Source organism: Crocodylus porosus, unplaced genomic scaffold (genome assembly GCF_001723895.1).
Source record: "Crocodylus porosus isolate Cpor-Errol unplaced genomic scaffold, CroPor_comp1, whole genome shotgun sequence".
Taxonomy (NCBI): domain Eukaryota; kingdom Metazoa; phylum Chordata; order Crocodylia; family Crocodylidae; genus Crocodylus; species Crocodylus porosus.
The window spans coordinates 264,918,975-264,946,924 of record NW_017728886.1 but is presented as its reverse complement, the minus strand read 5'-3'; the positions used below and the strand labels follow the sequence as shown (position 1 = coordinate 264,946,924).

At 42.3% G+C, this 27,950-nt stretch overlaps 1 protein-coding gene across 10 annotated transcripts in view; it reads left to right on the top strand.

The window, feature by feature from the left end:
• Positions 1-27,950, top strand: part of PTK2 (protein tyrosine kinase 2) — a 352,211-nt gene that overhangs the window by 184,532 nt on the left and 139,729 nt on the right. For all 10 annotated transcript variants that reach the window (XM_019553184.1, XM_019553237.1, XM_019553254.1 and 7 more), the window contains 2 exons: positions 16,350-16,429; positions 17,725-17,787. In XM_019553184.1, the coding sequence (XP_019408729.1) occupies positions 16,350-16,429; positions 17,725-17,787 (143 nt within the window). The remainder of the gene's footprint in view (positions 1-16,349; positions 16,430-17,724; positions 17,788-27,950) is intronic.

Here is a 27,950-nt window from a genome sequence, read left to right as displayed (position 1 = left end):
CCTGGTTGGCCACAATAATGACAACTGTCATTATTTTGGGACTGAAATCCTTGTCCCATCCCATGACCACATCTTCAGCCTCTGAACAGTCCTCGGCTTCTGCCCTTGCCTAAAGTCTGTAATTGTAATGACGTTAGCTTAGTTTCCATGGATTCCTTTTTTCTTTTTCTGGCAGGTTGTACAGTGACTTGCAATGGTGATTAGTTCTGCAAGTGGCTTAGTCTGCCAACCTACAGCAATTGTGCACAACTGTTCTTGGACTTTAGAAAGAAGTCCGTGGACAAAAGCGGAAGCAACTGCTTCTGGGGCAGTTTCAGTACCAGAAGGTCTTTCAAATACTAGTTTCAAGCGGTCTATGTAGTCTGCTGGGGATTCTCCTTTATTTTGTTTACAGTTATGTATTTTGGCCCGGTCAGTTTTCCTGGGGCAAACTTTAAACGCAGCCTCAAGGAGGCGTCTTTGGGCGTCTGCTAAGTGATCTCCTGTTTCGGGGTCTTGAGTAGGCCAAGTAGTCTGTGTGATGAGGCGTTTGCGGACTTTGGAGGGCAGAACACTTCTCATTAATTGGTTCAAATCTGCCCATGTTGGATTATAACAATGGATTACAGTGTCTAATTCATCTCTAAATTTTTGGGGTTCCTTTCTGATGTTGGGAAATTGTTTAACAAGGTTTAAGAGATCTCCTGGGGTCCAGGGGACAGGGACTGTGATTGTAGTTTCCCCATTTGGACCTTGCCCTGGAAGTTGGCATAAAGGCATAAGCTGAGCCTTTTTAGATTTTAAAGAAGGGGCTGGACCATACTGGGTACCAGACCTTAAACAAGAGAAGGGGGTTGAGATTTCAGGAGACAGATGCCATGCCTCCGGTGGGCATGGGCATGCCCCGGGGCAGGTGATGGTTGTTGAGTGATAGTTTCCTGGTGAGGTGGGCTAATCCTGCCGGAAGAGCCTATTTGGTTACTTTTTCAGGTTCAGATTGTGCCTCGGGCTGATATGGGGGTGGTACATCAAGAAAAGCGATTACATCTTCTGCAGATTCATTCTCAGTTATTTGTGGATAAAGTTGTTTTGGTGCTGATGGTACTATTGATGGGGGACCCCCTTTTGGTGTACTTTTCTGTTTTAATTCCTTTATCTGAGATTTCAGTTTTTCTTGGGAGTCTTTAAGTCAAGTAGGCCAGAAGCCCAACTAAATGTACTCCTACACACTGTACCAGTAGAACAGACCAGCACCATACCTAGGTTCCTGGTGGCCCTGGGCACACTTCTAGTATTGGGCCCTCCTTCGCCAGAGATAATGTTAATAATAACCTGACAACAGAAACAAAATTACCATTTTTGGGCCCGCTTTTTGTCCAGGCCCCGGGCAGCTGCCCGGTTTGCCCATGCCTGTGTCCAGCCCTGGAACAGACTGTATTGTTGGCCAAGATTTTTAGTTTACAGTACAAAATAATTTTCCTACTCCTTGGTTTTGGGTCCCAAGCAAAACCAAATTCATGGGTTTCATTAGTACGTTAGGGGAAAAAGATCAGTTGTTTAGACTGGTATTGCTGCGGAAAGGCTTAATATTGTTGCGGAAGAAAGGCTTAATATAGCTAGAAGGAAGTCCTGCAAACTGGAAAACAGGTAAGTTTAACTGGGGTCTTCATAACTGCGGTGGAGTTACAGGTAGGGTGGGAGCTTGAGGCAAGAGGGAAGGCTGTTGCAGGGAGGCAGATCTGAATGATTCCAGTGAATTTTTTACTATGTTTTTGTCTTTGACATTTATATTACTTCATTTATAGTTTAGCAATAAAATTACTTTGATTAATTTTATTTGATTATCCTAAAGGGTGAAAAAAAAGTGAAGTAGTATTGAAAGGGAGCTGCACTATGTGCAGGAAGTATGCAAATTAATCAAAGATTTAGAATCATTATAGTTGTAAGCTACTTCTTGCTTCCAAAGGCCAAGCAGGGCTTGCAGCATTTTGGCCTTCTTGATGGTGCTTCTTGATTTAAACTCTGTTTAATACTCACCAGTTGTGATTTATTTGCTGAGCCTGTTGGCGATTATATAAATCATGAACAAATGGAACTGACTTCCTCCCAATTGGGTTGCTTTGGCTGTGGTAATGGGAGTGATAACAGTAGACAAATATTTGTCATAAAAGTCAGCAGATACATATATGAATGAACACAAAGAGCAAATGATGTGTTGAGCAGGATATTTTCATGTCGCCAGGTAACTTAGGGAAGCTCTGCAGCTATCAGACTAGATAATCATCATGGTCCCCTATGGCCTTACCATCTGTTAATCTCATTAATGAATCTGTAGCAAGACTGACCAGCTTGTACAGCCCCTGGTCACTTAGGCCTCATGGACCACACCAGCAGAGCCCAAATGCCATGGTACCCAGGGCCCCTGCTGGGCTGCATGTTACAGGCACATGAGTGCTTCTTCAGTCCGCCCCCACACCATCCACTTCCTCCTCGTACAGCACGTGTGCATGGGTACTCCTCTCCCTTGCACCACATGTGCATAGGTGCTCCCCTCCTTCCTGCCCTGTGGGTGGTTTCCCCTTCCACAGCAGGCTGGTGCATCGGCACCTGTTGCTGCACTGCATGTGGCATCTCACCTTTGGCTGCTCAGCCCCAAGTTCCCTTGCTACACGTGGTTACCAGTGCCCCCTGCACTGTAGGTCGTGCCATGCTGCCCTGCCTATGCGCACCTTGTGGAGCTGCATCAGGCAGCAGATGCAGGAGGGAGGTGGACCTATGAGACCTGAGAGCAGCAGTAGCCAGGTGGGAGCTTGGGGACTGCATGTTAACTCCTTGTGGGCTGTATATGGCCTGTGGGCCACCAGTTGGACAGCCCCAATCTATAAACTGGCAAGCTACAAAAAGAGTTAATGCTGTTGGTCCCTTCTTTTATAAAATGCCAAATGTGTTAGAGTTAATAACATTGCTTCTTCTGGAAGGCAGGTAGTGTACATTAAGATCTAAGACCATGATCAGGAAAGCTTCCATCTCTGGGTTTGGAACCTACCAGTAAAACTGTTACTGAACCAGTCTTACGCTACATTTAATCTGGTGGCAGGAGAGACGGGCAGCCTTGGAAATGGTGTATATATTTTTGTATGATCTGTAATGGTCACAGTGTATAACAATGTTTGCATGAGTGGCTCATACTAAAAATCCATCATTTTTTCTTATATTGATTTCACTTTAACTAGATACATGCAGGCTACTTCATTATGTCCCTAGAAATACTTTGAAATCCTTGGACTTTATAAGGAGTGTTGCCATTTTCTCTTTCCCTTCCTTCTTTATACTTAGTTATGATCCCTATATTGCCTAATATTTTTGGTGCAAAAAGACTCATTTGTGTGTGTTGTTGACTATTTCAGTTCACTTTAAATTTTCTGTTTTATGAGTCTTCCTGTACATTAGGTTTAAAATGCAAGTTCTCAAAACTTTGCTTACAGAAAAAGTAATCTCACATAAGTGGGTTATAGACGTAAAAGTAAAGCAAAGAAAAAAAAATGGACTGCTTCTTATCTTAAAACCATGCCCCTGAAAAAGTGGAAATTTCCTGTGGGTAATTCCTTGCTGATATGAAACATCATTAGATAGCCTGTGTAGAGGTTGTGAGTTAGTTGCTCTACAGCACATTTTGAGATGGTACACTTGATTCCAGATATTATTAAAGAATTTCTAAAGGGAAATTAATTTGAAACATAAATAGACTATTGTTGTGATCCCTTTATTAATAGTTCCTTTTCTGTGTTATGTAAGGAAGGTAATATCAGAATCTATTAGTGTGGCACAAATAGAAACTTTCTATTCATAGACCGAATGAAGAAAGATTTCAATACCTAAACCGAATCTTAATCTGATTCCCCTTTGTTGTCTTTGCAAAGTGTTGTAGTCTATCACAGCCTCAGTGAATATTTTTGCAAAATATTGTAGCAGTGTAAAAATCATGTGTGCGCGAATGAAACAGATGGCTGTGTAAAGGAGCAGCTGGTAGGTAAAATGTCAGGCCTGTAGTGGATTTCTTCTGCTTAGATCATGTGTCATGGCTATGGAGTAAAAGTATTTCCTGATTTTTTGGTGTTCACAGATGTGGACCTTGCTCCCAAATTTGATAATAAATTATACCAGTTAAGATTTTTCACCAGTTACTTATATTGCTGGAAATCTGACAATTATTCCTTGTTTAAAAGTTACTATGTTGGAAAGTCATTAATCCACAGCTTATGCTGAAAAGTAAAGAAAAATGTTTTAAAAGTCTAGCAGCCACAATGAGAGTGGTTGAGAACTTGCACTTCTGCAGCTGCTTGTTTCTGCTGTCCAGCTGTGTTGGATGGGAAGCCTCCTCGTGGCTTTCTCTTTGTCCATCACCCTTTTGTCTTCCCTCCCCTAACAGCATACGTGAGCACTTCTTTTGCTCAGAAAGTATCTGGAAATTTAAAAGACATTCCCACCCCAGCTGACTTAGCACAGCTTCAAGTGAGTAGCTCTAAGAAAGATGGTCTCTGTAAATATTTAAGTTACCATTTTGTGTGCCTTGACCCAGCCTTTTTCCTGACAGAAGGAAATGGGAAGCAATAAAATGGTGTAGGTATTTGCACTGATACAGTACATCAGGGAGGATATTTTTTGCCCTTGGCCACTTTTAGAGCTCTAGTTTGGAGGCAGAGACCTATGTCCGGACTGTAAGATGGCTCTAAGTGCTGGATGGGATGGATGTAAGTGAGAAGGGGGATTATGGATGCCTAGGTGTTGTGATGCATGCTAGCAGTTGGAAACGGGGCTAATGGTATAGGAGAGAGGGAACCGTGACCAGGAGCTGGCTCCTTCCTTCTGAAGAAGTGGCAGCAGGCTTCCATTAAAAGCATCTGTTCGTCCACCACGGCATCTGTGGCTGATGAGAGGAGTCCATTTATGACGCATGCTGCTCCTGAGAGTAGGAAGCAAGTAAAGAAAAGTAAGAGAAGGATGCAGTCCTGAACACTGTGATCTTTTACGAATATTTGAGATGCTCTGTAGATTTTTCTTTGCTCAGAAGAGAGGAAAGAGTCATTTCACCCTATCCTCAGTAAATGGGAGCAAAATTTATTTTGGTCGTCTAGAGCGGTGGTCTCCAAACTCTTTTGATCACGCACCCCTATCAGTAAAAAATATTTGAGCACTCACCCGCAATAAATGTGTATTTATTTATTTATAAATTATATACATGTACTACTGTACTAATATATTATGTACATTATAAAACATAGACAAAAATAGAAATTAAAAAAGGGTGAGATTAAAGATGAAATAAACAATATTTAAAATTTATTTATTTATTAAGGGTACAAAAAACCTTTTTGCTCTCACTAAAAAAAATATTATTTAGTTTTTACTTTGTAATGTGGCTGATGAAGAGCTCGTACTAGGAGTAGGAGAAGTGTCAGCTCTGCCATTTTCTTGCTGTTCGCTTGCGATCGCATTATTATCTTCAATCTGTGATTTTTTTGCAGGAATCTTTTTAAGCCACTTGTCCGTTTTGTGAGGGTTAGTTTAGTTAAAACTAGATAATATAATTTGTAAATCCACTTAACCGGGCACACAAACTGCAATATGTCACAATATGCTGAAAGAGAACGAATGCTTCTTCCCTCAGGATACCTCATGTACCGTACCGTACGTGACATGTTACCATCCAACATACGGACTGAGTGAGGGCGCTGGTGTCAATCTGTATATTAAATATTAGTAAAGATTAATTTCTTTCTTTTTTTTTTTAGATAAAAAAATAAATAAAAATACAAGTTCTAATATTTTCTTTGCACACCCCAGTGGATCATCTTGCGCGCACCCTACTTTGGAGACCACTGTTCTCGGCAGATGCAAGATTTTCCTTTTGAATGTTCTGCCTTTGAGGAGATTCACATTAATACTAAACGTGGATTTTCACATATTGCGTCCCACCACTGACAGTAAGCTAGACTTTGATTTCCAGACTGAAGTAGGCTAACAGCAGTTAAAACATACCTTGTACCTTTTTCTACCTTGCACATTTTTTTTCTCACCAGCCTGAAAATACATAAGCAGAACTGCGAGTGTTATTATTCTGTAACATTTATGTTTTGTTAATGCAAGTTCAGAGGCCGGACTTTGGTGCTCCATTGTGCTCGGTTTGTATAAACACAAAAATAAATTACTGCGTCTGTTCCAAAGACTGCAATTTTCTTCAATTGTAAAACAGCTTAGAAAATAATAGTACACTTATTTGGAATACAGATTGGGGGAAGCTTAGTTTTAATGTTCTCTTTGCAGGTAGAATAATCACTGTTGCCTACTTTCTTCTTTAATGCTTTTTCAATACGCGTCTTTTCTCTGCAAGTCTAGATAAGCATTTCCTGGTACAGCGGAATGCCAATAAAGAAATGTGAACAAAAGGAACAAGCTAGTAGCAAAGTAGACCACTCGGATTCATTTAAATAAGATGTAACATTTTCATAGCTTCTTTCCCCATTTACTACAAGAACAATTGTACTGTAGCGTTGAGTCATTATAACCTGCAACCTAAAGCAAATGTAGAAAGTTTTGTTGTCATGATTTGTGGAACCTGACTGCTAAGACCAGAGGGCTGCAGAGCTTTTGAGGTGGCTGCAGGTTTCATTAATTTTATCCTTGCCAGCACATTCTGTTTTGGAAGTAAGAGAGATGTACAATACAGGCAGGTAGATTATGTGGGAATACTTTTAAAGTTGCAGCTAATCAGTAGAAATGTGCTATATCTTCTGTTTTCCACAAAATTAGTTCCATTTCATACATTTCCTTGAGTGGTGGTTCTTTTTGCATAATGGAAAAGATTGTGATATCATATTCAAACAGGATATTTGTTTTACAAAAGGCTAAAGCAGAGAACACCATTTAAAAAATAAAGCAAGAATGAGAACAATCATAGCACTTTACATCTTAATGGCATTTTCTCAGCCTGTCTCCACAGGACTGGTTACTGATAACTGATTTCCCAAGAGCTGGGGAAGAGATCTGTAGTGACCATTCTGGATGCGGGGGGTGGGGAGGGGAAAGAAAAGCTACTCATCTGTAACAGGAGAATAGTATAAGGAGCTTCTAGATAATACTGTATCTACCTGCTATCCTAATCTATTGATCTAGACCCCACAATAAATGTAGTTTCATCTGGCTTCACCTGCTGACACCTTTGAAAGGTGTAGGCCCTAAGGAAGCCGAGAAATTGTTTTGGGGGAAAATAGAAGTAGTGGGGTGAAATTAGGGAAGGAAGCGAATACTAAGAATTAGCGGAAAAGTTTTATGTAGAGAAATGTGATGATTGGTCTTCTGCAACGGTCTCCAAAGAGGTGGTGGTAAAAGCATTAGACCTTGAGAAAACAGGTATGATCACTGTGCAGCATTGGTCAGGCTGCGGTTGGAGTACCGCATCCAGTTTTGGGCGCCGCACTTCAAGAGGGATGTGGACAACATTGGAGGGTCCCTTATAGGGTTAGGGGCCTGCAGGCAAAGCCCTGTGAGGAGAGATTAAGGGCCCTGGATCTCTTCAGCCTCTGCAAATTTGTAGCCACCTACAAATTCATTGGGGGCAGACAACAAGGAATAAGAGATGCTCTGTTTACCAGGGCACCCCTTGGAATAACTAAGAACAATGGCCACAAACTGACAGAGAGCAGATTTAGGTTAGACATCAGAAAGAAGTTCTTTATGGTCAGGGTGCCAGAATCTGGAATGGGTTTCCAAGGGAGGTGGTGCTCTCCCCTACCTTGGGGGTCTTCAAGAAGAGACTGGACAAGCACCTGGCTGGGGTCCTCTGACCCCAGCACTCTTTCCTGCCCAGGGCAGGGGGTTGGACTTGACGATTTGCTGAGGTCCCTTCCAACCCTAATATCTACGAATCTATGCCCATAAATCTTTAGCTTGTAATAACAAAAATCATAACATTCAAAGCTTTGGGTTTTGCTGTCTTTCCTTATAGTTTAGGCATGTATTCTGCAGGGCAGGGGGCTTATCTTGTATCGCACCAAGCACAATGTCAGCATTAACAATATTATGAATCATAACTGCTGTAGGAAAATCTCTTGCACTAGCCGAGGGGACTTGGATTAATGACCTATTAGGTCTCCTCCATTTAACTTCTGAGGATTTTCTTACACTGTATTGTGTGACACAACAGAGTTTTTGTTAGACTCTAAGCTGTTTATATATCTTCTCTGAGTTTGAGCACTGCTTCCTGTCTTGGTCTCCTACTATCCCAGAGAAAGGAGTGGGTCAAATTCAATAAAATGAGAGAATGCGTTATTCCTTTCTGGGTATTGGAAATAGAATATAGATAGCCATTCTGATGCTAGGTTTTTTTCCCACTTGGATTTATTGAATTTTAAAGGCTGTGCCTTATGTTTGGAAAAGGCAGCTGGGGCATCTAACAGAGAATTTTTACTGGGCAAGAGAGGTACACATTGGAGGAAAGCTGTTGTCCCCATCTAGAGAAATCGGCACAGTGTAGATGGCATCTCTGCAGTGACAACAAGTGTATCGGCCTTGTTATATACATACTTTGTTGCCAACCAGTGGCATACACATGTGCATGCCCCCACACCCGCAGACTTCGGAGCAAATTCCAAGTCCCCGTTTAAGTCAGTAGTAAGATTCCAATTTGATTAGACCCTTCAATTGTAAAGTGTTTGGGACATAAAAAGTATTGTGTAAGTGTGTAGCATAAGAGAAGTAATTTTTAAGTAGTAATACAACCCTGTAGAATGTATTTCTTGTTGCATGATTTGTGTTTCTCCACAAGTATACTTCAGCTCAGAAGCTTGGTGCATTTAAATTCTCCAGACATTTCATCTATTTGTCAAATTCACCTTGGTTTTTAGGCTTTGGTCTCTCATCAGCTTGTGTTAAATTGTGTTTTGATATGAATTTCTACGGGGAAGAAAGAACAGAGGTTCTGAACTTCTTTGGCTCTACTGAGCAAACTGCAGCTTGTGTTCAGTTTGAAGTGGAACCTGCTCCCTTTTTAGTTCCCTTTCCCACCATGTTTAAATAGCTCTACCTCCCTTGCTTGCAAATGCTGCTATTATATCTTGTTAATTGGAATCCTTCTTTTTACTTGCATGGTTATTTTGCAACATCTATGAATATATTTCCTTTTCCTTGTGTGTTTTTTTTTTCTTTAAAAGTGTATACAATGAATTCTGTTACTGATGTGTTGCTTCTATTGTCTGCAAAGGGACAGTTGGAGCACAGGATTGATTGCCCTTCCTAGGCAGTTGTCCTGTATTGCCAATTATACTGTCAAGAATCCTGCAATGTGTGGTTTTTCTTGCATGCTTCACTACATTCATAAATTAAAATACAGTAAGGATGCATAACCCACGTGTCACCTGTAAGTCTGTATACTATGAGGGACCACAGCCATATATTTTTTTGCCAGAAAGTGCTGTAGATTAGTTAGGGTGCCAGTAGAAGTGCAGCTCCTCACTGAGAAAGCTTTGCAGAAATCGTTCCCCCAGACCAAACGGAAATTCACTGTTGGTTCCAGGGGGGAGAGGACTCTAGCTGCTGGTTGCCAGCCTACAGCTGATTTCTCCTAGCAATGACCCCAGCTCTTCCAGTCTGACCTGTTTCAGAAAGGGAAGGGGGGGAAGGGAGAAGATCTGAGGTGCAGCTCCCAGCTGTAACTCAGAACGATTTCTGCAGAGCGCTCTGAGTGATGCCATTACCCCAAACCAAACAGAAGTTCACTGCTGGTTACTGAGGAGAGGGGAATCTAGCTGCAGGCTGGGAGCTTGCAACGGCCAGGGCTCTGCCAATGCTCACTGTTTTCAGATTGGGAGGGGGAAAAGGCAGCAGAGGGAACTCACTCTTGGGGCTCCCCAACTGGTGCTGAAGCATGGGCTGGATAAATTGGAGACCCCCCATCTTGAGGGGGGTGGGGGAGGCTGCAATACACCTACCCTACCCCCCCAGAGGGGGACTGAAAAACCCCCAGATTGAACTCCCTCTGCTCCCTTTCCCCCCTCCCATTCTGAAAACAGGGACAGGCTGGGGGCTCTGCAAACACAAGTTACACAAGAGGCTACATTGTATAATATCTTTATCTGATACCTCATGCAATGAGAGATCAGATTTTCACCCAATCGGCCATGTTTTAAGACAGGAGCGTCCAACCTTTTTGAATGTGGGGCCGGATCATGAACTTTTTATCACCCAGTGGGCCGGCGAGCCATATTCAAACACCATGTGCCGATCTGGACTGACCAGTGCAGGCAGGGGGAAAATGTAGCTGAGCCCCTGCCGCTCTGGCTGGGTTCATCCCAACCCGAGCGGCACACGGCTCCGCCGCCGCTTCTGCTGGCGGGTGCAGACCCAGCCAGCCTCCTCCCGTCCCCAGCAGCATGTGGGAAGCCGGCTTCAGCTGCATGCTGCTCCGGATGGGACAGGCCTGCCCGGGATGGCACCAGCCAGCGGAGGTGGTGGCGGAGCCGTGTGCTGCTCGGGACTGACTGGCGCAGGTATGGGGAAAGTGCAGCTGAGCCCCTGCTGCTCCGGCTGAGCTCATCCTGTCCCGGAGGCACATGGCTACTCCTCTTCCCACACGCACTGTCGGCACCATCAAGCTGACACGGTGCGTGTGGGAGCCTTGTCCCTTCCCCAGACCTTTAGCAGCCATTAGGAAGCTGCTGAGGGGTGGGAACAAAAGCAAACAGTGTTTACTTTTGTTTCCCGTCGCAGTACCTTGGGCCTCAGAAAATGCCTTGGCGGACCACGTGGTGGCCTGTGGGCCGTATGTTGGACAGGCCTGTTTTAAGTTGTTTATAGCCATGCGCTTATGTTTGGTCACAGCTATGAACTGCTTTTTGTGGCCAGATCAGGTGATAATTGTCACTTCTGTCTGCACCTAAAATTCTTAAAACCCTTGCTCTTTGAGTCATGAAAATCTCTGCTTTAATTTTTAAGCAGGCTTCTTATTCCTTGTGTTTCCAGAGGAAAGTGGTACATGTCATCAAAACTTTACTGGAAAGTTCAAAAGCTAGAAGACAAAGGAGAACCCAAAATTTTAAACAGTTGAAGTTGGCAATATTAACTGTATGTTACAGGCTGTAAGTTCCCTGTGGCTGGCACCATGCCTTTTGTCTCTTTGTATAGCACTGAAGATATTTTCATGGTGCTCTGTGGAACAAATGGCTTAAAGGTAATCTTGGAAGCTGTATAATAAGGAGCCAACAGTAGAGCCATGTATAAAACATTACCATGCGATTCTGATAAAAACAAATCAGCACAACCTCTGGAAAATAAATTGCGTCTCTGACTGTTGTAACATACTTGGAAAGTATGTGTGCAATAATGGATATGCTGCCTTTTTTGAAAACCTTTTGAAAACATTATCTCATAAGATACTGTAAAGGAAAGGAACTGCAGATTAAAATGTAGTTGTGATAGGAAACAATAGTACTAATAAGCAGCTTTCTTCATGGTGGAGAGGTGTTAATATGAAAGCACCACAGGAATCAGTGTCAGAACAAATTCTGTTCATTGTATTAGTGACTGGAGGGAGGAACTGGATACCACGCTGGTGAAATTTGCTGCTGATACAAAACTCTTTAGGTTGGTAAAACCAAGCGAGACTTTTGAAAAAGTCCATTAGAGCTAAGTGAATGAGTTGATGAAATTTAGTTTGGATAACAAATGGCCTTAATGGGCTGAACTGCCAGCTTTTCAGGAAGTAACTCGGAGTGTATCTGTACAGAACTCCTGGGAAAGGTAAGTGGAGTAACTGAAGATTTGAATGTAAAATATGTTGGTTATAATTGGTTAAAACTGTGGCCATGTACATACATTCAGTTTCTCCTGGGGAGTCAGTACTCTCCCAGGAGAAACCATGACTGTGCAGATGTTCAGGATTTTTCTCCCACAGTAAAATTGGCTACGTGGAGCGGGGTGGGAGGGGGTGGGGAATTACCTGGGAACAAGCAGGGTTAAATAATTCCCTTGAAAAATAAAGTTCTCTTTAAGCAGGCTTCCAACCCTGTACACAGAGCAAATATCTGTATACACTCGCAGCACAGTCCTCCAACACCCCAGGGTTCTTTGTTCCCACTCTTCTGCTCCCTCCCCCTGGAAAACTGTCTGCTGCAGCTGAGCAGAGAGCAGAACAACATGCCTCCTTCATAATCTCACATTGTGCTGCAGGGAGACGCAGGCTGACTCCAAGCAGTCTGGGCCAGCCCTGTGCACTGCTACCGTTTGTCTCCAGGCTGGCTGAGGAAGTCTGCAGAGCCTGCAGAGATGTGTGTGCCAAGACCCTCTGGCTGTGCATGCAGCATCAGTACTGCAAGCTCTCCAAGGGCTCAGCATTTAACTGTTTGTGCAGCAGTCTCCAGGTAAATTTTCTACCAGGAAAACAAACCTGGAAGAATTCTCCCAGATCATCTGCACAGATGTACGCAGCCTGCGTGACTGCTGTTCAGAAGAAAAGTAATCTTGGTTCTCTTAACTTGACTCGCTTCTGAATCCAGCATCCATGTAGGGATATATGGGGTCTAAATTCATACCTTAATTCAATGTATTTAACGTTGCAGTTTTTCCTATGTAGCTATGTCTTTAGAGAATACCAAGTATCATATATTGCTGTGCAGTCCCCAGCTAGGTACTTCCGAGTTTGATTATAGTAGTAATGTGGGCAGATGAGGAAAAGCTCTTTGCTTAAAGGCAGTGGAATTAGGCCTGACATTTTCAGTGCGGGGTCTTTGACTTAAAAATTCAAGTCCCTGCTGAGCTACAAGAATCCCAAGTTAACTAGGTATTTAGGTAGTTTCCTGTGCCTCTCACCATGCTATCAGATATAGTCCTTTTTTGTTCAAGGGCTGCTGCTTTTTGGAAAACATCCTACTATCAAAAGAGAAAGTAAAAATGCTAGTTCAGGCAAGCAGCTGCCAATGTGTAACCACTCTTTCTTGAAGCCTGGCTTCAGATGGATTCAGATGACAAAATGCTTATCTCTGGGCTTTCTTGTCCACACTAGAACACCCACCATTGCTGGCATTAATGGAGTTACAGCGATGGGAAAACTTTTTTACAAAAATTGTCAATGCAGCCTAGGAAACCAGCATCTGCTGTGAGATTTCTCCTCTGTTCCTTGCTGAAAGAGGGCTAAGTTACCATAATATAGTTTCCATTTGCTGCAGGGTAAGAGTATGCAGATGGACAGCTATTGTGGAACAGCTGACACATAGTAACTCTCCCCCACGCACACCCCCTTCTAATTTCATAGTAAATTGGTTGCTTGTTCATACCTTTGAATGGAATTTCCTGCCAAGCTCTAGACTACCAGCTGAAGTCATTTCTCCTGTTGTCTTTTGATACAACTCAGGAACTGGTATTGAGGTCAGTTGAGGTGCTAAAAGATGAGGCATGCCAACCTCTAAAACTTGGTTCAGAGTTTATACCTTTTATTAGATCGGTGGTTCCCAATCTTGGCTCACAACCCATATGAGGGGCAATGCTGGCAGTGCCACATACAGACAACAAGCCACGCTGCATGACGAGAGCTCCCCCATCCCTGTCCCCAGGTCACGGTCGCTGCCACACTTCACTCCCAGCAGTGGGTCACAGCAACAAAAGGTCGGGACCTGCGGTATTAGACCAACTCAGAAATCACAAAAAAATTATCTTTCTTTGCAAGCTTTTGGGCTCACACACCCTTCCTCAGGCTTAAGGAAAATTAAAGATGGTATAAGACCCCATAGGTAGAAAAATAAATTTCGTTTTGTACAGAAAGATTTTTTTTTTTTTTTTGGCAATTTCTTAGTTGGTCTAATAAAAGGTATCATCTCTGAACCACGGGTTTGAGACTTTTGCATTTATTTTTGTCTCAGAGCAACATGGCTACCAAATAAATCCCCAAAAGATGAGGCAGTCATTTTGGTTAGTCTGGTTTAGACCATTTAAAGGCTTGAATGTAAGGATTGAGACTCTAGACTTGGCGCACGGGTGCTACCGGGAGCTGGTAGAGTGCAGAGATGAGGGGCTGTCTGCAGCCTGTATTGCCAAGGAGGAAGACTGCTGTGTTCTGGATGAGTTGCAGTGTCTTCAGAGTTGATGCTTTCGAGACTAAATAAATGTTACCACAATTCACAGGCAAAGGCTCATGCTGGTCAAGCTTATGCATCCTGTCCTTTCTAAGGACAATATCTCCAATTAGTTCAAGATGGAAGATCGTATTCCCTAAGAAAAGTTTCCTGAGAGCTCAATAGTGCTAAGAGTCAAACATCCTCCCAGAGCCCAAATACGAAGGCAGTTGGTGAATCTGTGCCTTTGACAAGTGGAGGATGGGCTGTTGCAGCCAAAACGTCAGTCACTGAAATTCTTTATACAATTTTTTGTCTTCAAACAAGTCAAAAAATTACACCACTTAATCTGAAAGAAAAGATTGTAGTTGACAGTTCCCCTAGTTCATGAGTTCCATTACAGAAATTATCTCATAAAATGTAGATGATCTGAGTCTTCATTTAAAGCAAAAAATGTTTATGAGGTTGATGTAATAGGACTTTTTTTGGGCACTTAAAAGATTCTTTAGTTTTTTGCAATGCATAGTATATTAAATTCTAACTTTCAGGGAAAGCATCTGTTTTACAGCTATCGTTGATTACCAAGATACTTTAAATCCATATTTCTTTCTAGGAATCAGGTATACTACATAAACTAGTGGTGTTTTCCCTGTGGAACTGAAGTTTGGTATCTCTAAACTTTAAGCACTTTGAACATGAAAAGTATTGTCAGATCTAAATATGCATGTTTTAATGCAAGTCATCTCATTTTATACTATCATTGTGTGTATATAATACACTATTATACACAGATAAACACACTATGAGGAGTTATGACTATGATACGTGTGTGTATTAATTCAAAGGATGGTTATAAATCATTCATGAGAACAGTTATTTCAACCTTTAATGTTAAAATTACTGTTATATGATTAATATGTATTTGAGTTGCACTAAGAGGAATTAAGAGGGCTTTTTTGTTTGTGAAAATGTTGAACACCATCCAGATGCAAGAGGCTTTTTGACATTCTTGGAGCTCTTGCATTTATTTTCGTTCTCATGTTAAAAAGTCCAGAACAACATGTGTTTTTTCCAGAGTTTTTAGTGATCATGTTAAAATAGATTTATGCCATTTACACTTACGGATATTTTCTTATGCTCCAAATATTAGTTGTTCTATTATCTCCTCTTTTAAAAGAGGATGCATTAGTCGCAGGGTTTTCGAATGCTTGTTATCATTATAAGTGCTATATCAAAGCTCATTTTGGAAAGTGTGGCTGCTCACCATACACCATTTCTTCATAGCTGATCTGCAGGGAGATTGCTGAGTTTTGTGATATCAAGTGAGGAGGACGAGCAGGGCCAGGCAATCGCATATTTGCGGGGGTTTAATCAGAGAAGTTGTGTTATTTTTTTTTTTATCAAAGAATTTGCAATTTTTTTTATTAGAGAAAACCAGGATTCCCTGGCCATCACAATAACAGGATTACAACATTATTACTGACTAAAATGCAGTGTGAACCGTGAAGGGAAAAGTTTGCATGCTGTTCTTTTGAAATGACGTGTCTTAGGAATGCCTTTCACAGTGAAGTCAGGACAGCAGGTCCACAATGCTGTTCTTGGGCACTCTTTTCTGCATTCCAGCCCTTTTCACTGAGAGGTCTTTCCTTTTTGTACATGGTGTTTGAGAATTAGACTTGGTGAACTCTGCCTGAGCATGAGGTGCGTTGTCCTTATTATTTTGAACATAAATTTACAGTTACTAGTGGGTAAGTTTCCCATGGCCATGCATATCTCTTTGTACAGTAGTAATCTGACATGTATGTCTGATGTACACACACAGTTTTTCTGATGGCACATGGCAAGTGAAAAAAAAAGTTACTTGTCTAAGTGGACATGTGTATTTACTGCAGTTCATAAATTGAGTGTAAATATAAATGCACAAGCAAGCCTGGCCTTTGTGACTGTTTTGATTAGTAAATCTATATCTATAACAAAGACACGACAAGAGGCAAATCATATGAAGTTTGCTTTAATAGAAGGAGATTTCTCTGAGGAGCTCAGCTCCCATATTCAAAAAACAAACAAACAAAAAATCACTACCATACCTTTTCTCTGCTCATGCAGATGGGAATAGGCTAAAATACAGGAAATTTACTCCCAAGGCAAAGATCTATCCAAAATTGCTTGGACAGTAATTTACCAAATAATTTATATGATGGTCAAATGAAGCAACCTTCAGTAACATTGACTTTATCCTTATGTGACACATACCTACTTATTTTACTGTAGGTGAAAAATGACTATATGTTAGAAATAGCAGATCAAGTGGACCAGGAAATTGCTTTGAAGCTAGGTTGCCTTGAAATCCGGTAAGCTGATAACTTTCCATATTTATTATTCATCTTGTTTCTAACATACTGGTATGCATTAATTTTGCAACTGTTTTTTAATTCATAGTTTTCCTGATTCCCTGATCAATATATATGAATAAAATATTATATGGCATTCTAGTGAAAACGAATTTATCATTTCAAAGAAAAAAATGATCAGACTATACAGTAACTTATTTCTAATGTATTTTTTATTACAGATTAATTCTGCAATTCCAATTAACTGCCTTTTCATGTTGCTTTTATTTGGTGCATATTTGCAACTGAATATTTCAGCCTACAGAATACATTAGTATATTCGAAGGGAAATAAGTCAGATAGTCTCATGTCCCCATACTTCTGTAAATATTATAGGTGAAGAACATAATTAAATATAAAGTAATTCTGTTTTTTCTATCTTGACTTTACTATTCAAGATTTTCAAAATGCTAATTTAAGAACACCAGTATTTTTACAGAGAAGTTTCTGAAAAGCTAAATGATCTAACCTTGTAAGTTGTGTTGATACTTTACGTAATTCTTCCTATGTCAAACTGACAAACAGAAGCCTCTGGGAGAGTGAATGTGTATTTATCCGATTACAAGAGTCTTGAAACAAATGACCCCCTTATACCTTTTGAAGTGTATTTTCACTGTGCAATGGAGAACGTTGGGCTTCTGATAATTATTTCAGTTCTGCTGTTGTCTACCACAGGAAGATTAGTTAAAGTAACAAGATCAATAAAAAAGGGATGGTAAATAAGATGGTACGGTACAAAGGAGAAGTACAGACTGAACAGTGATTTTTAAGAAATAAAACAGGATTAAATTGCTAATTTTAGTAGGGTTAGCAATGAGTAGGAATTGGCACGTCAGTATTTAAGCAAGGGCATGAACTTCTTTCTGCCAGCCTTCATGGTAACTCATGAGTAAATGAAAGTTGCTTATGTGGAAATTAAAACTCCTTTCACCTGGATTCAGAAAGTGTAATGGATATATTTGTGCAGTTCCCTAAGCCAGTCTCATCTCCAAGATTTTTACTGAGCATGTTGTGGCTATCCGATTTCTCTCCATTGTTTTCAAGGAACTACATGTACTTGATTTTGAGTGTCCTGTGTATGAAATGACTTTCCAAAAAAAAAAAAGTATACTCTATTACCATACATGTCAATAAATATTTGAAGTAAAGGGTCTTCAGTAGTAAGTTGCTGAAAGCTTTGAATGCATTCATATTATAGCTTTGGGCTAATTCATCCAATAATTGTTGCTTGCAAATATTTTTTTCCCTGACTTTAGGAGATCCTACGGGGAGATGAGGGGCAATGCACTAGAAAAGAAGTCCAACTATGAAGTTTTAGAGTAAGTATTGCATTTTAGTTTGAGGCATGAAAAGCGTCTTGTATAAGAAAATAAAGATCAGTTCAACGAGAAGGCAAGCTCTGCTCCTGTCTTTTGTAGGACGGTCATGATAGTAAGACTGCCTTAATTTAAATAAAAACGTGAACCTGTTACACCTGATACATTTCAAACCGTTCAACCTATTACGATGGTGAGAGGTCGTTTAGCTCTGTCCGATCAAGATAAATTGGGTTGTTAATAGTTTCAACTCACTGATGTTCATTCTCATAGCAAGTCTTTTGTGTTCTGTTAAAGCACGTGGGATCAACTCGGCTAGCCCTACAATTCTTTGTTCTAAAATGGATTTTGTGTGTATAGTTAGGTTAATCAGTCACAGGAGTAATTTACACCGAGTTTTTAATAACTTACTGGCTACTTGATATTTCTACGATGTGGTTTTATTTTTCCTTTGTTTCTGTTATGTATGTGTTTTCATTGGATATTGCTTTTGTGGTTTAAAAAAACCAAACCCTGTTACATGTCCACACAAGGAGCCAAGAAGGATCCTTGTATTAAAATTTGACTTGTTCATATAATCACACTGTATATGGTAGATGACTTCAATCCAAATTTGAAAGAGCGCTTGAAAAGCTTTGCATTTAATTACACAGGAGGCAGCTGATTGTTAAACCATGTTAAAGGTCAGTTTTGTTTTCATTGCTTTTAGTGGAACAGTGTGTGAAAACTGACTTGAACTACTTATTATGCTTCTCTGCTGAAGAGATGGTGCATAGTATAGTGTAAAACAAAGTGAAAAGGTCAGTCCAGGACTGAAGATCACATTTTCTGGGTATTTAACTTAAAATAAAAGTGGCTAAAAAGTCTTTTTGAGGGGCATTTAAGTACTTGTTTAGGTGTTGTGAAAAGAGCCCTTCTTTTGAAAGGAATAAAATTATTGCCAGTAAATATATCTATATGACACGAGACTACAAAACTAATGCTTTCCCCTTATACCAGGGAAAACGCACTGTGTGCGCATACTCAGGAGACTGGGAAGATTAGGAGGAGTCCATGCTGCTGGGCACTTGGCTTGAAGTCCTGTGTTCTGAGCTCAGCTATAACGCTGTGCGATATTGAGCAAAGCAGCCTTGGTTGGCATCTCTGAAAATCAGTCTGTACTGGCATGTCTCTCATTGGGCACCCCAGATGTAGAAGCCTCTTCTGGCATTAAAAATCCTTCTGTCTCAATTTCTCTGCTTTTTACAGTTGAAAATATTTCTTACCTTATTCATAGGTTGTGTCTAAACGTTATGGTAGTTTAGTAGTAAAATGTGGATATCATGATTTTGAAGGATTTTGTTTTTATTGGGTACATGTACACGAGACACTGTGCCTCCGTAGCACCAGTGGGCCAAACTGTGACGCCACACCTACGTTGCCATAGTGACACACTCCTTTGCTATAGTACGTTGCTATGGTGACGTAGCAGCTAAAAATAAGTGTGCTGCTGGCAAGGCACAGTAACAACTGTTATTGTGCCGTCATTTCGTACTTCCTTTAGGAAGTAAACTACTTTTAGGAAGTATTAAATGACAGTGTAGTAATAACGGTGCTGTAGGGGCATGTGTAGATGCCCCCATTGTGTAGAATATGGTGTCCTAATACTTATTTATGTATTCAGTTTTACATGCTGTCCTTCTCGACAAAGGCTCAGGGAAGCTTACAACAAGAGAACAAAACAGCTTGGAAAACAGGAAAACAACAAGAGAACTAAAGAATTTAAAGGGAAGCTAGGATTATCAACATAAAAATATCCCCTAAAGACTAATACAGCCTAGCCTTAAGTATTAAACACCTGAGCAAATACAGATGTCTTGCAACACATCCAGAAGGTGCCTAGGTTCAGACGCTGGCGGGCCTCAAGAGGGAGGGCGTCCCATGGCTGCAGAGTGACAGCTGAGAACAACCTGCTGTGTGGACATGGTGTATTGATGGTACTTGCAGGAGTTTGCATTCAGCTGACCTTGGGGAGTGCGATGGAGTATAAGAGAGAAAGCAGCCCTTTAAGTACATAGGGACCTTAGGGCAATAATGCTCAATCTTTTGACCCTACAGGGTGGATAAGGGGCACAGGGCCAATAAGTGGGCAAGATCATACCCTGTATTGTGTCCGCTTGCCTGTATTAGGCCCTGCAGAGTCAATCTAGCATGTAGGGCAGGGGTAGGCAAAATATGACCCGCGGGCTGGATGCAGCCCACCAGGCCATTCTGTCTGGCCTGTGGAGCCCCTAAAAAATTTAGAAAATTAATATGTATCTGCCCCTGACTACCTGTCATGCAGCCCTCAATGGCTTGTCAAAACTCATTAAGAAGCCCTCCACCCAAAATAGTTGACTTTCCCTGATGTAGGGTCATGCTCCCTGGCCAGCAGAGCTCCCCATGGGTCTAGACATTTGGCAGCAGGAGAGAGGCAATTAATGCTGCCACTGCTACGCTGCTGCCAAAATTTCAGAGCCAGGGGAGCCCCACAGGTCAGATTACATGACCCACAAGCTGGCTGGGGGTTGAGTACCCCAGTTTAGAGCCTTTTAGGTCAAAACCAGCACCTAGAATTGCTCCCAGGAAGCTCCTGGGAGCCAGTGAAAAACTCTGGAGCAGTGGAGTTATGTGTTTCTGCCCTCCCCAAGACAGACTATTGTGTTTTGCATCAGCTTCAGCTACTGAATGGTCTTCAGGAGAAGCCCTGTGCAGAACATGCTGCAGGAATCTAGCCTTGAGGTTACAAAGACATGGATGGTGATGGCCAGATCTGAATCTGAAAGAAAGGCTTGCAGCCTTCTCACCAGATGTAAATGGTGAAAGGCTCTCCTAGCCATTGCTACCACCTGAAGATCCAGGTGTAGCAGAGGATCCAGGAGCGCCTCCAGGCTGCAAACCTGAGTGATCGGGGGAGGCTGAATCCCATCAGTGAGTACTAAATACAGGAGTAGGGGTGCACTGATAGAGATTTTGGGGGCCTGGTACCAATAGCTGATTTTTAAGAAGGTGCATTGGCCAATACCAATCTGATTTCTGATATAGCTGCATGCAGCCGGTAAGTCTGTTGTGGTGTAAGGGGAAAGGGCATGGAGGATGCAGATCAACTGCTGGGCTGTTGAACAGCAGCTCTCCAAGCTGCTGGGCTGTGTTTCTCGCTGCCTGCATGCTCTGCTGTAGCTGTGCGCATGCAAGGCATTTACTGGCCAAATTATTGGCCATATTAGGCCAAGTTCTGATACAATTGGACCATTATATTTGTGCATCTCTACTAAACACTTGCTCAAATACATAAATGTCTTATATAGATGTAAGAAAACAACAAAATTTATTCTCCCCCCGAACCCAAGACATCTGCTTATCACCATCACCTCTGCCTTGTCTGGATTCAGTTGCCATTGGTTCATTCACATCCAAATTCCTACTACAGCCAGGCACTGGAAAAGGACTGAGGCTGCAGGGCCAGGGTCAGAAAAGGAGAGGTAAAACTGGGTATTGTTAGCATATTAAGGGCACCTCACTCCAAAGCTCTGCACAGTCTCATCTGGCAGCCTTGTATACACATGGAACAGGACACAAAGCAAGGTAGAGCCCTTGAGGACCCCAAAGGAAAGGTCCCAAGGGGATAATGAGCCATCGCTGCCTTCTAAGGCCTCCCTGCTAGGAAAAAGCAGAACAATTGTAGAGGGGCCTATAAATGCTTTACCAGAGATTCATGTCCAAGAGTGTTGCAGACCACAGAAAGAACTAGGAAGATCAGAAGGCATAATTTTCCTTGTCAATCTCCAGGTGGAGATCTTCTGCTGAGGGCATGAGCACAGTCTTAGTACTATATCCAGGATTTCATAGATTTCATAGACATTAGGGCTGGAAGGGACCTTGGAAGATGAAGTCCAGGCCCCTGCCCAAAAGGCAGGAAGTCAGCTGGGGTCATAGGATCCCAGCAAGATAAGCATCCAATTTACTCTTGAAGGTGTTCAATGTAGGTGCTTGAACCACGTCCGCTGGCAGGCTGTTCCAGACCTTGGGGGCTCGGACAGTAAAGAAATTCTTCCTTATGTCCAGCCTGAAACGGTCTCGCAGTAATTTATGACCGTTCGACCTCGTCATCCCTTGGGGCACTCTGGTGAACAAACGTTCCCCCAGATCTTGGTGGTCACCCCTGATAAACTTATATAGGTGGCCACCAGATCACCCTTGAGCCTGCGCTTTTCCAGGCTAAAGAGCCCCCCATAAGGTCTGTTTTCCTGACCTCTGATCATGCGTGTGGCTCTTCTCTGGACTCTCTCAAGCTTCTCCACATCCTTTTTGAATTGTGGAGCCCAAAACTGGACGCAGTACTCCAGCTGCGGCCTCACCAAGGCTGAGTAAAAGGGGAGAATGACATCCCGGGATTTGCTTGGGAAGCATCTATGGATGTAAGCCAGCATTTTGGTTGCTTTACTAGCCCCAGCATTGCATTGCAAGCTCATGTTCATCTTGTGGTCATTAATGACCCCAAGTCTCTTTCTTTTGTAGTGCTAGCCAGCGTAGCACTGCCGAGCCTACAAGGATGCTGCAGGTCTTTCTTCTCAAGGTGCAGAACCTTGCATTTTTCAGTGTTAAACACCAGCAGGTTTTCATCCGCCCATTTCCTGGGCCTGTCCAGGTTAGCCTGGATCACGTGCCTATCTTCTGGTGTGGATGCTTTGCCCCAAAGTTTGGTGTCATCAGTTGGCCAGTTTCTCCAAAAAGTGATCATGGGATACCAGATCGAAGGCTTTTTTGAAGTCAAGATATATGACATCAATCTCTTCTCCCTTGTCCAGGTGATAGGTCACCTGGTCGTAGAAGGAAATGAGATTCGTCAAGCAAGACCTACCTGCCACAAACCCGTGCTGGCTATCCCTTAGGATGTTGGCATCGGCCAGTCCATTAAGGATGGCCTCTTTAAACTTTTTTCTAAGACCTTCCCTGGGATAGAAGTCAGCCTGATGGGCCTATAGTTAGCTGGATCCACTTTCCTCCCTTTCTTGAAGATAGGCACCACATCGGCCTTCTTCCAGTCTTTGAGCACTACACCAGAGCGCCAGGAGTTCTCAAAGATCCGTGCCAGAGGCTGGTCTATGATGCTCGCCAGTTCCTTGAGTACCCTGGGGTGCAGATTGTCAGGGCTGGCTGATTTGAAGGTGTTCCTTCACGAGGTCAGCATTAATGGAGGGCAGGGGATCTCCCTCACCCGGACCTCCCTGTCCCGTAACGGGCATGGGCGTCCCATGGGACTCATGAAAGACTGATGCAAAGTACCCATTTCATAGCCAGGATACAGAGGAGATGTAATAAATGGCAGTGCATTCATGGAAGAGCATGCCTACTGTAGAGGTCTTCCAGAGCTCATTGTTAGAACCAATTAGATTTAAAACTGTCAGTAACTTTTGAAAGGGAACTAACAACATTTGTTTTTATGGATGATGCCAAAATAATTGATATAATGGAAGATGGACAGATTTCAAGGAAAACTGGGCTGACGTAGAGGTAAACGGGCATTTGACTGGCTAATTCAGTATTAGAAAATATAGAGACTCATGCACAATAACCCCAGTGAAGGACTAGAGTAAGCCAATGAAAGTTGAGCGTGAAGAAGATCCATAATTTTTGACAACACCCACCCCCGCTGCCTGCCCTCTCCCCCACCACACACACAACCCTTTGCAGCTGCTGTAGGTATTTCTTGCCTTTGTCAGTTGTGCTTGATATAAAATCAGCTGCAGTGAAGGTTTCAGATAAAATTAAATCTGGGTAGGGGAAGCCAACATAGGCAGACAGAATCAAAATGCAGAGTAAACTGGGTACTTGAGGGCAACAAAAGAAAATTAGTTGTTGCAAAGCCCTGCACCCAGGATAGAGATAAGGAGCAGAGATATAAGATTGAGGTGAAAAGGAGCAGTTGCACTAGATAAATATTTTGGAAGCGTAGCATGTTCTTTCCGTGCCACCCTGAGATCCCTGCCTTTCCTTTTCATGACATTTGTTGCTTTATTGCTGAATTTGGGAAGAAGTAGAAAGAGAAAAGTGGAATAAGAAAATGACGCATGTTCTACAGCCGATCAACCTTATGGCAGTTGAACTGGGTGCAGTAATATTTAAGTGAATCAGTCCCTGTACTGCAGACCTGTTTCCCCGAAGTCACCCTCTGTTGGGCTCCTGTGTCCTCTTGTAGCACCTTAGCCACTCGTCAGTCGCCTCCCTCACTCTTACCTGCCATGACTTTGATGTTACTATGAACGTTTAGTAACATCGCTGCTTTGCACTAAGCAAGGTTTTCTCCAAGTGTTCTGCTCCCTTCAGCCCTGTTCACCAAGATCCCCCTCTCCTTGGCCCAGTCCACGGACTCCTTCTACCCCCTGTTGAGTCTCTTGGGCTCTGAAGCAGCTCTTGGGAGTCCCAGGTCTGAGGGTTTTTGTAGCTTGGTCACAGTTTGGTCACAGCTTGGACATCCTGCTCCACTTGACCAGGCCCCTAGCAGCTCATCAGTTCCACAGTGTGCTCAGAGCTGCTCTGTGAGGCATCTTCACTGGTCTCCTTTCCTCCCCTCTGCCACTGCAATGCTTGCAGTGTTCAAACCAGCCCATAACACAAACCTGAGATGCGTAGCTTCTGCCCCTTCTTTCAGGCCATCTGTCACAGTAGCTTCTTCCCATCGTGGCCTCCAGACTGCCTTGCCTCCTGGGTCCATGAGCTCACTTTCCCCAGTTTCTGCACAGTTCCTGTACCCCCAGAGCATGCCAGGTTCTGCTTCTGCTAAGCCTGGATTGAAAAAAACTGAGGCTCCAACCCTGAGATTAAATTTATACGTGCTTCAGTCAGCTTCTCCCCTTCCTGGCCACCTGGCCTGAGGCTCTCTTAACCAGGATCAGCTGCCTTCTGTTAGGACTGCAGCAAGAGCAGTGCCTTAGGTGGTCGTCCTCTGTCAGCTGCACTGGGTTTGTCTCTTGCAGCTTGTCGATTTAACCCTTTGGCTACTGCAGCCCCCTCACTTCTTCTGTCCGATGCCACTCTCAAGCAGGACTTGGGTAGCACTCTTGCAGTGTTCTGGAGGCTGACTGCCACTGCTCCCCGAGCACTGGGCTTGCCAGGGGCCTCTCTGCAGTCTGAAGGCCACGTTCTGTCCCCTGTGGGGGGATACCATGGAGTGTCTTTGAAGCACCATTGCCCGCTCCGGCTTCCCCTTCTTAGTAGCAAAGTAGTGGCCGTTACACCCCTATTAATGATATGTATAGAAAAGAGAGGGGTAATTCACCATGTTAGGCAGAAGACAGGGTAGATTTGCTCCTTATAGACTACCTATAGATTTAGAAATACAGGAATGGAAAACCCCCTTTACTTTCTTTACAGTAGGCTTTATAGAGCAACTAACTCAGAGATGTACAGCATAAGCTTTTGGGCTTATTTCATCAGATACTGTGTGAAGTAAGCTCTCTGGTTATGGAAGCTTATGCTATACGCATCTCTTGAGTTAGTTACTCTATAAGGGACAAATCTACCTGCCTGCTGTAGAGAAAATAAAATGTGTTTTCCATTCCTGTATTTATAAATCAATTCCTAAATCAGTTTCTACTTGTAGGATGACATTAATCACATTAGAAATGAAACCAGTAGCATAACCAAAGAGAAAGCTATTAGAATAACTGTATAAACCAGTACTACTATTAACTATCCTTAACCAGAGTAAGAAGTAAGCTGTTACAGTCTTAGTCCAGTACAGCACATTGGTTTCTGTCCCAGTTCGGTTCTGGCCCACTTACTTCATAGTCGTGAAATGCAGTCTCTTGGTGTTTGCTTGTGATATTTATATGTTATAACTAGGTACACATTTTGATTGATAAAGCTTGTTCTCTTATTTATGAATCTGTTATATGTTGCAGACCACTGCTGTGACACTGCATGCTTTTTTGTTAAATTCTATTATAATTAAGAATTTTGCATTTACAATTTAATTCAGAAGGTAGGACATGCTATGTTAGCCTGTATATTCTCTACAGTGATTTCTGTTGAGATTTGCTGCCCACTCAGCTCTGCAACCAAAATATATTATATAATTTAGTTTAGTAATACATTATAGAAGATGGTGTCAACCATGTGCTGCAGGGTTACGCTAGCAATGCTGGAGGAACTTAGGCGACTTACTTTTCCAAAATTGCTCTCTAAAATGTTTAATGTTAACTAATACGTTCCTTGTCAAAATGTCTTTGCATGTTATTTAGACAGCAATGATCTGTCAGAATAATCTAATTCTACATGGGATGCTAAATTGCACAAAATTTGCATTTAAAAAGAAATACATCAATGGGTTTAACATGTTATGAAAGTTTTATAATCTTTCAGCGTAGTGTAAGAGTTGCAGAGATCAGCATCGACTGTTGCTAATGGGGACTCCTCTCTTTTTAATCTATAATGTCTTTTTAAAAAGTGTGTGTTATGAAATAATAACACTGTGTACCTGTGGAGGGAGCCTCAAAAATATTGGGTTTTATTCTTCATAATCCTTAAGCAAGTATTTAAATTCAGTGCATTTTATTTCCCTTTGGTTTCATTGCTTGGCAGCTGGTTGTACATCTATAACAAGATGACTAAGAACAACTTTCTAACTCAGTTTAAAGATTATTCTGTGAAAGGAGAGTCAGACTCATTTGGCCCTGGATTCAGCCAGTGGGGCTCAACACTTGACTGCCAGAACCCCTGTGGCATTGGCGTTAATCCTGCTTCAACACAGCTCTGGAATCCAAATAATTAATACCACTGGTTCTTGCTTCAGGTTTTCCCTTGTGCTGATTTTTTTCTTTGCTGCCAGGGGCAACTAAAAACCCTGATTTCAGGAGCTGAGGGAGAGGCAAAGAGCACTAGCTCCCTGGGTCTGAAGCCATACTACAACAGGAGGGATTTACATGAATGCTACAGAGATTCTAGCAGCTGCAGTGATCTGAATCTCGTTTTAACTTCTTCTCCCCTTTAAAGACACCAGTGTAGAAGGGTTTCTTTCATGTTCGCTAGGAACGTGGGCAGACATGGTCCTGACGTTGAAGAGTTCATAACCTGTCCATCATATCTTAATTTTTTTTTATTCCTGTCCTTTAGTACCATTTCAGAAGGTTACAGCAGAAAATTACTTATCCTTTCAGTTTTCGTCTCAAGTTTGGAGACTTGGTTTTTTTGGTAGTGTAAGAGTGATGTGGTAGCTATGATGATCCAGAGATTATGCGAGTGGCAGGCATTTATTCAGGTGATCGTGTTTTATTGGATCAACTATATGATTGGGATGGCATTAGACAAGCTTTCTGCATCAGACCTAATGAAGAATGTCTTGCATTCAAATGCTTGTCTCACTCAATCCCAACTAGACAGTTGGTCCAATACAAAACATCACCTCAAGAAATCATTTTATCTTGCATTGTTTCTAACATGAATTTTTATGCTACAGTTCATGCAAATAGTTGATGTTCATGTGGCATTTGATAGAACCTAGCGTGTGCTGTTCACGTGACGTGGCATAAAGACTAGCTTACAAATATTGCTCTGACAGGTCAGAGCATCCTTCTGTTTCATTCATACCTGCTTTAAAATTAGGTAGAAAACCGTACACGGGAGTTATTAAAAAAAAAATTAGAGAAGGTCCTCTTTTGATAAAATGTTCATATTACATGTTGATGCAGATTAAACAGTAAGCTGAACCAAAATTCCGGATCGGCCCCCAAAGGTTGGCAGAACCTACATTTGGATCCAAAATAATGCTACTTGGGCCATGCATTTATGTGTATGGATTTGGTTTTTGTTTTTACATCCCCTTTCTTTTGAGCTCATGTGTATGCATGAACTAGGGTGGCAATGTTTGTCAATATTAGCTCAAGATGGTTTCATAGTTTCTAGGGTCGGAAGGGACCTGAGTAGATCGTCTAGTCTGACCCCCTTCCGTGGCAGGAAAGAGTACTGGAGTCAGACATCCCCAGCAAGGTGTTCCTCTAACCTCCTCTTAAAGCCCCCCAGGGTAGGAGCCAGCACCACTTCGCTTGGAAGTTCGTTCCAGACCCTAGCCGCCCTGACCGTGAAGTCGCGCCTCCTGATATCTAACCTAAACCTTCCCTCTGCCAGCTTGTGACCGTTATTCCTGGTCA